We start from the raw sequence: 12,571 nt of genomic DNA on the forward strand, positions 1-12,571 counted from the left end.
TCATGAATGCAACTTATCCATTAGCTTACATTGAAATTGGCAAGTTCAGCAAGATTTAAGATAAGCCATCCAATAGTCATCTATAGGGCTCACTATTGGTGACAATTTGAAAATATCTCAGATTAATGGAACATTGTGAGCTAAATGAGTGCGCAATGTCTGTTGATCAATGTTTTATGGTACGTTTTATCTTTCACTGACTTTCACACTAGGTTATCTCATTTCTAATGTTCCAACTGAGACCACACTGATCTTGAAGGCTGCTGGCCATCCATCAGTCAGATTCTCAACATTTCTAGTCGATTTGATATGGCTTATTGTGTGAAAAAAAAGGTGTCACATCACTGAGTTAATTGTTACAATAATTGCTTCTGCTGTCTAATGATAAAGTCTCAATCAGTCACTTGTCACTTTCACTTTCATTTATTATTTTCACTAAGGCAACAACGCTCCTTTTAAAAATAAAAAGTAGTGCTGAATAATTAATTGAAATCTAATCGATATCATGATTTGGCTTAAAGGAACACTCCACTATTTTTGAAAATAGGCATATTCCCCTGGAATAAACAGTTGTGTTTTATAGGGGTGTGCACGGATAGTCGAACATTCGAATATTCGTTCTGCTCTAATTATTCGATAAATAAAAATTATATTTGAATTTCGCAAAAAAAAAAAAAAAAAAAGTTCACAATAAAACCTAATTTGGTCACTTTCTGTGATTCTCCACGGCATATTTGAAGATGTATGCAAGCAAAAAATAATTAATGAATGAATAAGGGGCCATTCACATATCGCTCCTAAAAACGCGTGGAAAACACTAGGCGCGCCGCTTTCTCCTTCTTTCCAAAGCGCTCGGGCAGAAGCACTCCTGAGGCGTCTGCCGTTGCTAAGCAACAATGACGCGCTATCTACATGAAGACGCAGAAATTTCAGCAAAGGATAAATGGATTTGCAGCACAAAAAAACTGCTTTCAGTAGCTCTGCTACTAAATTTATTTAAAAATGGCAATCCATATACAGCTATGATCAGCTGTTCCTTCATCTTGGCTGAGCTTTTAACGTTGTTACGGGAAAGGATGAAGCTGAATGTTTAGTTCTTGTCACATGACCCGCGGTGCGCTTGCGGCATCCTTAAAAGTTGAGATGTTTTTAACTTGATGCGGTGCGGACGCGCCTGGAAAAAACGGGCGTGTCGTACCGCGTGTGCATCGCGACCGCATCACTTCCATTATGAGCGCGCATACCGCGCGCCTACATTGGAAATAACATACTTCAGTGCGCAAAAGATGCAATATGTGAATTGCCCCTAAGAACTGCGGCCTTCTACAGTACTTCAAATATGCCGTGGAGAATCACAGAAAGTGACCGAATTCAAGAACATTGTTGCAGCATCTCTCAAGCAACGAATAAACACCGCTAACTTGGAGAATGCAGTGAAAACTCCTCTTCTCGCGTCTGCCCTAGACCCTCTGCACAAACATCTCAGGTTTCTCGATGAAAACATGAGAGAAGTAAGAAAAAAAACTTTTTTGAACATTATCAGAACGTTTTCGTTGATGCGTGTGGTGCGGATGCAGCCGCCACCAACGATGAAGAGGATGCAATGCCAACTCGTCGGAAAAGGCTGAGCCAGTTCTTCAGCGATGATTACAGGGAGTCCAGCCGAGACGAGTGGGAACAGTTCTTGCTGGAGCCATGTATTCAACCAGATGAGGATCCCATTCAGTGGTGAAACGAAAACACGAAGCACTTCACAAAACTTATTCGCTTAGCACACCGTTATTTGTGTATCCCGGCAACGTCTGTGCCATCAGAGCGCGTTTTCTCCACGGCCGGCCTTATTGTTAACAGACTAAGGGAGCCGACTTTTCCCCGATCATGTTTACATGCCTGTATTTCTTAACAAGAACATGTAAAACAATAGAAAAAAATAAAAAAAGATTTGCTATACTACACTTTCATTCTGAACTTCGCTCCCATACCACGGGTGCAGCAGGCGCAATGATATTATGCAGCACCTTAAAATAGGCTACAGTTGGAAGTTAGCTGGAAACTATTTTCAGGCGTATCATTTCAGTAATATGATTAAGCCTGCTGCACCCATGGTACGGCAGCAAAGTTCTACCACCTGGAGATGGAATGAATGGATTTGAAAATGGTAAAACACAACTGTTTAACTCTAGGGGAGTTGGAAAATGAGCTTATTTTCAAAAATAGTGGAGTGTTCCTTTAATGCAAATATTGAATTACAAAGGCAGCAATTTTGTATTAAATAAATATTAGCACAGCATCAGTAATAAATGCTGCTCCATCTCTGCAAGTGTACTGTGTGAGTTTGAGTCCCTTTTAACATGCATCTGAAAAAGCAAAATGTACCAAACATCCTCCCAAACTTAATGAGAAGCATTTATACACCTGTTACACAACAAAACAGTACATTTATTAACATGTATTTACTCCACAGCATCAGTCAAGTGTTTTTTTAAATAACTTCTTTTTCTGCCCTTGTGTCGCTTCTTATTACAAGAGTAGAAAGAGAAAATATTTGATACTGTAATAAAGGTATGTCAATTACCACTGGATTATAAATGTAATTTACCCAAAATACCCAAGATCAGTTCAAGTATTTCTATTTCCTTTTTGTTCAATTACAGCAATAGCTAGATACCTTTGTCCATTTTAGGGATTTCCTGGAAAGTCATGAGCTGTATTACATATTTAAAGTTTCTACACGAGGTCACCCTCTGCCATCCAGTATGAATTAAACAGACATTATATGTATTTAGCACTCAGTAATGCGCACACAGTCCTATTTTTTGGGCATAAACAGGAATCATAATACTTCTCTCGAAAGGAATTTTAAGTAAACATATGATAATACAAGTTTTTCTCCAATGTATAGAATTGTACAGGAGATGTTTTTCATAAAAGGCTCATATTTCATAGTAAAAACAAGGACTCTGTTTTTTATTTAATTTTTTTATTTTACATACCTCCTGATAAAAACTAATAAATTACTTTCAAATATAAGTAACCCTGCAGTTGTTTGTAAAACAACTTGTCGTTTTCTGTCAAATAAAATTATTATTGTTCTTCACATTAACTTTATCGAATTATTATATTTTGATTTGTTTTAAAAATTTGACTGTAACGAATTAAACCTTCATAATCATCGGGAAGAAGGAGGCGGGAACCGGCGGACAATCAAATGATATTTGAAAAATCAAAATAAAGACAAAACAGCGCGTCAGCCCCTCACGAACGACTGACGCGCACAAATAAAAATCAAAACACAAACTAAAACCCAGGCCTGGTCCTCTCTCGTCCTTCACTGTCGTCGCTCCTGTTTTATATCCTTCCATCTCCTCCGTGGGACTCGAGACCGGTGGGTCGAGCAGGTGTCGCTCATTTCCAATCACTCCACCGGCCTCGATCCTGTTCCCACGTCTCTTGGCCCCGCCCCACTCGTCAACTACCCCCATCGCCCCTCGCAGGCCGAGGGGTACTCCCAAGACTGCGCTCTACTCCCCCTCCCCTCCCTCCGGGGGGACTGCTCACTGTGACCTGCGGGAACCTGGAGGTAGGACAGACGAGGCGAGAGAAAAGGAGATGGAAGGAGGAGCGACAGGGACGAGAGAGGGGAGAGAGGAGGAAAAAAAAAAATCTGGTTCCCAGACGCACTGCTGCTCGGCCCTCCACCAGCTGGGTGATCTCCTCTGCGGTGCCTGGCGGTGGCACTGGACGGCCCTCGGCGGACGGCACGACACTCCTCCACCGCCCGGTGGACGGCGACGGCTCCTCCGATTTTGGCCAGTCGGCAGGAGTCCCCCGTTCCCTGCCCCTCCGGATGCCTTCACGGAGGCAGCAGGCTCTGGCCCCCTGGCGAACGGCGCCGACTCCTCCGCTCCCTCACGGACGGCAGCCGCCCCTCCACATCAAATCAAGAACTTTTAAACTACATTAAAAAAATGATAATATGCTCTTTGTTAACTATGGCTCCTTTCATTGGTGCTTAATATGGTTTTGTAGCAATAATAATTGGTTTCTTTTGAGACACTCCATGGAGACGATACATGAAAAATACAATAAACAAAAGGCTGAAAACAGGTTATGTGCCAAAATGATTAATTAATGTTACTGTTCAGCTTTTTTCAGCATTAATTTTAATTTTAATTAATTTGTGCTATTCTGAGATGTGTATTGTTAGGCAACCATTATTGACTATTCCATTGTTATCAACATTCAGTTGTTTCCCATAGTTCTGATGAACACTGCCAAATAGGACTGAAAACTGTAACTGCAACTACAGCTCTCAACTTTCAGTTAGAAGCATATAGTTTCTTGTAAATGTAGATGTAACGATGCACCCTGGACCTGGAATTGAATATGTGACGATTCAATTCGGTTGAGATGTTAAATGATTCACGATACAATTGGGGTGAAGGTTTATACGAATGTATCGCTGAGTTTAACTGGCTGTATTTAGGAAAATGTTATTACTTCACCTGAATACCACCTTCACATGGTTCATCATTAATGTGGTTCAAATGACAGAGGTATGTTTCATGGAAACGGTGACAGTCCGGGAAATAGTTTGTTAATTGTTCTATTGATGGATCTTAATGTGGGGGTTAAGCAACGAGTTCCATTTGTGTATGGGAAATGCACAGCTGCATAGCTAAATGTCATGAATATCTAAAAAAAAATATATATATATATATATATATATATATATATTATTTTTTTTTTTTTTTTTTTTTTTTTTTTAATTTTCGAAACGCTTACCGTATTTTTCGGACTATAAATCGCACCTGAGTATAAGTTGCATCAGTCCAAAAATACGTCATGACGAGGAAAAAAACATATATTAGTCGCACTGGACTATAAGTCGCATTTATTTAGAACCAAGAACCGAGAGAAAACATTACCGTCTCCAGCCGCGAGAGGGCGCTCTATACTGCTCAGTGTAGGCTATACACAAATCCGCCGCAAACTCTATGGGCGCCGCCATCTTGCCTGCCGCCATTACTGCGTGCCTGCGAAGTGTGACGGTGTGACACTTGCCGGTGCCCTCTAATGACATTTCAATGAAAGCGGATCCTGCTCATTAAAGAAAATGTCTGGTGAAAGGGAACATTTGGTAGATGATGTCAGGCAGTGGCCAAAACTTACTGATAAAGGTAATTTATTGACAACATAATGTAATAATGTAAAAATATGTAATGTAATTAAGAAGTGTATTAATTTATGACAACAATAAAACTGAACGCTGTCATTACAACCTGTGTTGCTAATATGTTCACAATCTTCACAAGTTTCAAATAACTATAAGGCCATCCTTAAAAATATTCTTGTTTGCCAATAACCCGACTGACCCAATTAATTATTTTTTCCCCTTTTAGTCCGACCGCCTTGCCGACTGTAATTGCGTTACGACCACAGTCTATGGTTAAGACCCACAGATTTTTTTTTACTCTTCAAACAACTAATACAAATGCAATAAATGCTTTTCACATGCTCTCACGCCACACATCCATTTTCTCATGCACAGAAAAATTGCAAAGCAAAGAGGACACGGAGACTGACAGACCAGACAGAGCAGGTTACTTATGATAGAAAAAAAAACTCAGCTCTCAGATTCTGTCAATTTTATTACGAAAATTCAAACAATAAATACTCCTCCGCTCGACCAGGAACTCTGTGTAATCCGTATGCCCGTAAACATGTGCAGTCAATGTGCAACAAAGGCTCGTGAATTTCGTTTTTATTCCAGGCCTGTAGTTTTGTGCTGTTGTTAAAACAGCCAACCACACAACACGCTCTTCCCGGCATCACTGGACAGCATACGTACAAAAAAATAAATAAATTAAATAACTTTCTGACAGCTTGAGCTAACATCTGCTACAGCTGCCTACGGGACCAACACGCTACTTCTGCTACTTCCTTAGCAGCAAAGGCACGCAGTAATGGCGGCACTGTTTTACTTCCGTGTTTCGCCGGATTTGTCTATAGGAGAAGCACACGGCTGCAGCCTGCAGATTGAGGCGGGGCTGCACCTGGGGCGGGGTTGCACGTGCAGCCCCCCCCACACCTACTCTGATTGGTTCAATCGTCTTCCATAGACTTACATGATAGGAAATGTGTGCGTAGTTGGTGTAGGACGGAGAATGCTGTTTAAAAAGCTAAAAACGCTGTACAGTTTTATAAAGCCTACATAATGCACAAAAGAAGAAAAAAAAAACATTAGCCTGTAACTCGCCATGTCCCTGAAATGATTGTTTTGTTAAATGAAGCTGATCTTTAGGCTAACATACGAATATAGTAAATTAATCTCATTTTTGAGATGTGACCTCATGTTGCTAGTGGTCGAATGGTATGCTAACTGTATCTTAAATAGCTTGCATACAACTTTATCTCGCGGGTCAACAATTTTACCTCGCTTTCTCTGCTGCGGTCGAGTTGGGCTCTGCACTTGCTGCCATCTTCCATGAAGACGCGTCAACTTTCAGCAATGATTCTGTGCCAGACAGTGTGACTCCTGTGACCTGTCCCTGAACCCTCAAGCGCGCTAGCGCGCCCACTCGCAAAGCAGACAACCACGCCTCTACTACCGCAGGCGTTTTTTTCCACATTTTTTGTTTTTTATTCGAATGTTAATTTTCACCTTCGAAATTCGTTTTTTTTTTTTAACTATTTGAATATATATTCGAATTTAGAATATTCGTTGACAGCCCGAGAGTACTTGGGCTACAGGAGCACTTTTGAGCAGCATAGAGCGCCCTCTCACGGCTGTAGACGGTAATGTTTTCTCTTGGTTCATTTCTCCTGGTTCATGTAAAATTAATTTTGATAAATAAGTCGCACCTGACTATAAGTCGCAGGACCAGCCAAACTATGAAAAAAAGTGCAACTTATAGTCTGGAAAATACGGTAATAACCACACATCTAAGCCGGCTAACCTAAATGGGACCAAAGCTGCATTCCAAGCACAATATTCTCTGATAAAAAGTGAAAAGCACATCAAAGGGCTTTCTCTCAGCTTTTTCAGTCTCTCACAATCCCATGCAAGACTGAACTAATGTACCCTCAGAAGGCAAAGCCTTCTTTTGCGTAAATGGACATAGCAATATCAAAAGTGTTTCAGGTGAGCATAAGGGCACCCTCTCAAACACTTTCACATCTGAGAATTTAGGAAAATTTAAAGTTATACGAGTCCTTAAATCCTTATACAAGTAGTCACTCTCTGTCTTATATGCAGATTCAGGGCATGCAGTGCTGTGAGTGGCAGAAATCTGTGGGAAGCTTGTGTAACATCCATAAACCAGCACCATTTGAGCCTTTAAACTCAACTTGAAATGTAAAAACATATTTAAAAATATCACAACTGTTCCTTCATACTGCACATGTAAAGTAAAAGACAGGAACAGATGAGGAAAATAAGTAGCAAGAAATCGTGATGCAGCAAATTACTTGCAAATGTACAATACACAATATCAAACAGTAAACGCAAACACACATTTTCCTTTGTCCGACCATGAGAAATGTGACACAGACCTGTGGTCTTATACCATACTACTCAGATTTACAGCTTGCTGAGACAGAAGACACATTTATCTTGAAGACTTGGAAGCAAACCACACTTGATGGCAGCTCCCTGAAGTGCAAGCAGAGCATCATCAGTCATGTGAACGGCAGCAGGCAATATCTAAGTTCATCTGACTCTATGAAGGTCAAATTCCTTCCAAGTGCAAAACACTGATGTTGAGCCAGCAGTCATGCATCGGTCATGACATCAATGCTCATTTTAATTTCATTCATTTTTAATTGACAAAAAGTATTATTTTTAAGGGAAAAGGAAATAAATTCATTCAAAACGCTGAGCGGACACGTGTTAAGAGCCACTTTGTTATTATATAAATGACATGTGCATAATTAGATCTAAACACATACATGTACATATATACATATACAAGCTGTTTACAGGTTAATGCAAATGTGACTACTTGAATAGTGCAACACATGTATACAAACACATCATGGCAAGTGTATTTTACCACATAGTAGGAAAGCCTTTAAAAGTAATCTTAATATAAAACTTTGATAGGGGTTCACAGGGACCTTATATCAAGGATATTTCAAACAAAGGTGTGTTTATTGAATTCACTGGACAAATACAAGCAGAACACGGTGTTCAGATAGTTAGACGTTTAAATAGGACAAAATAATGCCTTGAAACATTCTTTTTTTTCTTCACACTTAACGTCCTCTTCGTGCAGTTCACGCTTTTGTCGTGAAATGTGTTTTGCCCGTTGCCCACATACTAAAACATCTTAAGAGAGTGAGATTTGACCGGTGATAACAGGATAAACTCCACAAATTAAGGATGATTTAGCTTCCTTGTGCGCACGTGTCGGTAGATGAGATGCTTCACGCGCCGTTGGCCAATAATAAATGAAAGAAGCACGCGAGCTTACCTGTGAATGTCCCTGGTACATATTCAGTCCAAGTGCTGAAAACACCGCCGGGTGTGTTGGTACACCACTACTGTAAATTGTCAGTGAGGAGGAGAAAGCGGAGCGGAGCTATCCTGAGATGTTTTCATGCTCCAGCTGCGTCCACGTGAGGATTCCTCTTACAGGACCTTTCGCGAGACCGTGCATCCGAGTTTCTGACGTTCATTTTACGCCCATGAGCTTCGAGGTAGTGGGTTCACTGCGTGATACGGCTAAAGCAGTGCGGTCTTCCTCTTTTTTCCTCGGGTTATTCCACTCCTTATTGGAAATGTTCGAGTCCCAGCCCACTTGAGCACGGTAACGCCTCATTGAGCAGTATGCCACCTCCCATGAATAACATCAACACTGTTCTGCTGCTGCTGCTGCTGCTGCTGCTGCCGGAGGGCGTCAGTGCAATACTCTACACAGTCTACACTTTTATTAATTTACTTTATACTGCTGAGTTATAAGAGGACATGCGCTATGTTAATGTAATGATGTTGATAACATTTTACAGTGTTAAACATATTTAGTTACATAGGTACAAAATATAATTTCATTTATTACAAGATTAATAATGCCTTACATTGGCAACCTCCACACTATCTAATCCACTAATCCATACTTTATCTTGGTCACACGGGTTGTATTCCTTCCAGGACTTTGCAGACATGGAGTTATCAGTGATCATTGTTAAAGGACGTTTACATGTCTTTACACTGTATTTGCCTTGTGAATTTTATGTAATAATTTGTTTGTTATAGACTATTTGTGATTGTTCCTAATGTGATGCAGAGGGATTGTGAAAGTTTTTAATCTTTTTTTTTTTTTTTGATGGTTGCTGTTGGTGGGTGCATGAGGAAATTTTAGTGTGTTACACTTTATTCCTATTGATGTATGTCTGTATGACTATTTTCTGTAACACTTACTGCATAACAAAAAGTATAAAAAATAGATTAATAATGCCTACAAAGAATATTAATACGAAGTCCAACAAAATAAGAAGATATTAGCAAAGTTCTTTATCATTTAATTCTTGTTTAAATCTCATTGTAACAAGTTTAACATACTGAACTCTATAGTATGGGAGTTATAAAAGCAGTGTTGCGGACATTATATTTTTTTCACTTTATTATAATTTTCATGCATTGTCTATTCTCGAAGATTCTCAGAGTTTTATACAAATAAGCATAATTTAAAGACCACTAACAAATGATTATATTTAGAGCAATTGCCTATGTCACCTCTCATAAGTAACAACAACACTCAAGATGAGCCGCTGCTGTGCCAGTGCACTACATAGGCTATACTTTTTATTAATGAACTTTATACTGCTTTATAGTGATAAGAGGGCTCCCAATAAAATAGACATACATTTTAATTATTTTGTTCTTTCATTCACTTATTTTGTATTACTGTAATAGAAACTACGGGTAATGGAAATAGGTTCTTTGCTTGGACCTACAGTACCATGTTCCTTCCATCACTCATTGGAGGCTTTTATTATGATTGATTGTCTCTTGCTCAGTGTAGCAGTCCAAGCTTAATCATAAGTGAGACACATAATGACCTATTCACTAGAAGTCATCCACTCTATGCTGTATGTCAGCTTCAAATAATGAGCTGATATGTAATCAAATATTTCCCCTCCCTGAGTTATGACTAGCAATTGAGGTCAGGCCATAGAAATCCTCAATAACCTCAAGTCTTCTTTCCTTCCACTTTATTTTTCATTAATTACTGGAAATTATGTCAGCAACATTTTGACAAAAAAGCCCAGTATGCTGGATACAATGTAACTAGTTAGCGCAGGAACTGTTTCTGCATGAGAAAATAATAATTTTGTGATATTATTCAATGTCATTAAGCACTCCAGTTTCATTTCATTCTCACTTCACTGACTAGTTCAGGTCCGTCATTCTGTTGTTTAATGTACTGGCTGATTTGACCTTACAGTGGCTACTCATGTGTGCCCTGATATTAGCAGTGGGGATTCTTTGAGCTGTTTATCCAATATTCTGTCCATGAAGGTCATCTCTGAAGTACATGAAAAGAGTGTCCTTAATTATCAAAGGATGTCCCTTTATTAAATTTTCTTTGAAGCTCTTGCATATTCTGCTTATTATTTTTTTTTCGTTCACCATTCCAGTTCCCCTCATCTGTTCATTCATCTAATCTTTCAGCCTGAAGACTTTCAAGTCTCTACGAAATTATTATTCTTTTTTTTACTTGACAAATTAACAAAGAAGTGTATAAATGGAAATGGAAATATGTATATATGGCAAGAATGGCGATTACATGCAGAAATTCACAGTGCATTTAAAATGCGAGAAAATGGTAATACAACTGCAAATACATTTCTAATAAAGTTACTACTAGATTAATACACAGTAGTGCTTCTACAAATCATATTTTAAATGCTTCTACAATTCGCATTTCACACGCAGACAATGACGTTATATAAAAGAAAATATTTTCACACAAGAATATGTAATATCTTTATATGTTAAGCAATATACAAGTTATTGCGTATCATGTGACATGCAGATCATGAATATTTTATAAAACATATAATATGCAAAATGTGTAAACTTATTGTTTTATATTTATTTGTTTTCTCATATATATATATATATATATATATATTATGGTCATTACAACAGATCAAGATATCCAGGATTATCTGTGCTGCTATATTTGCTTTTACATAAAGTTCACAAGATGCCAATTACACTAAACAAATTTCTGGCTTTTTTAAGAGTGCTGCTAAAACGCAAGTGCACTCGCAGTTGGTGAACCTCACTGAATTCATATCTGTCGTGAAAAAAGCTATCTTTTCAAAAGTCATTTACAAGGTTTTTAAATGAAACCACTTGATTTTGAGAGTCACTTATTTCAACAGACCTCTCTCTATAAACATACAAAAAAATCTATTTAGGCTAAGTTAAATTTAGACCACAAGTTTCCATGTTACACATTCATAAATTGACCATAACATGTTTTTTCACAAGCTATTCTAAAGAGTCCATACCAAGGAAGAAAAAACATAATCAAAGTCAAATTTGAGCTCTCTTTGCTCTTGGCAGAGATGTCCTTGTGTTCCCCTGTGTGAACTGAGTCAAGATTGAAGCTTAAAATGAAAGGATTGTATATATGAAGCCTCTGTCCCAGAGCAGACTAAAGAACCTGAATTAATTTATTTTAGTGTGTTTTCAAATTGAAAATGTGAAAATGTGCTAGTATACATATTCATGAAAGCATATGACAAACCAGCATAAGACATGTAATTGTGCACATACAAGCAGTGTTGTCCTTCCAAAAGTTATAGTTTTTGATTTGGCTATAGGCTACCAGTAATTATAGCCATGCTTGTATTAAGTACTAAAGCACAAATGAGTGATATAACCTATTATATTATTAAAAGTTAATAACTTAACTTTTTTTTCATAACATTGCCTGTTATTTTGTATAATATCCCTAACAAAAATACAGAAACAAAGTAGCATTAGTGCACAACATTTGCTCTTACTTCCTGAATGAGTGTTGAACAAATCTGTTGAGTGAATAACTAATTTACTCACTCATAAAGATGTCACTACCTTTTGCATCCACAAAAAGAGAAGCTGAAAATCCCCTCCAATAATACAAAGACCGACAGTCTGTCTAGAGTAGACTCTAGAACACAAAAACAGTGAAAGTGCTGTATCTGTAAAAAGTTACATTTGTTTAAAAATTTTATTTGTTTTATATTTTAATCATACCATGAGGAAAAAAATTTTCACATTGTGACCTGAGAAAACACTATTACATTGACCCTTCTGATATTATACATTTGCACTGACATGATATCATTTGAAGTGCCAGCTGATCTTATTGGCTCTTCTTTTTATTTGACTCAATTGACCTGAGTTTGTTTATACACTGGTGAACAGGCCAACACTTGGATGTATTGAAGTGAATGCCAATGAATGAATGCCTCAGCCCAGGAGATGCCAGATGGGCTGATGTCAGACTAGTCAAAGGTCACACAATGACAGCACAGTGAGCATCACATGGGTGTTCAAAGTGTTATTGTCAGT

General features: G+C 38.3%; 1 protein-coding gene across 1 annotated transcript in view; it reads right to left on the reverse strand.

The window, feature by feature from the left end:
* pex5lb (peroxisomal biogenesis factor 5-like b) overlaps window positions 1-8,814 on the reverse strand; it is a 57,339-nt gene extending 48,525 nt beyond the window's left edge. Inside the window, exon 1 of the mRNA XM_059501004.1 lies at window positions 8,475-8,814. Within this exon, the coding sequence (XP_059356987.1) occupies window positions 8,475-8,495 (21 nt within the window). The 5' untranslated portion in view covers window positions 8,496-8,814. The remainder of the gene's footprint in view (window positions 1-8,474) is intronic.
* Window positions 8,815-12,571: the final 3,757 nt, after the last annotated feature.

The sequence above is a fragment of the Carassius carassius genome, chromosome 20, assembly GCF_963082965.1.
Source record: "Carassius carassius chromosome 20, fCarCar2.1, whole genome shotgun sequence".
NCBI classification, from domain to species: domain Eukaryota; kingdom Metazoa; phylum Chordata; class Actinopteri; order Cypriniformes; family Cyprinidae; genus Carassius; species Carassius carassius.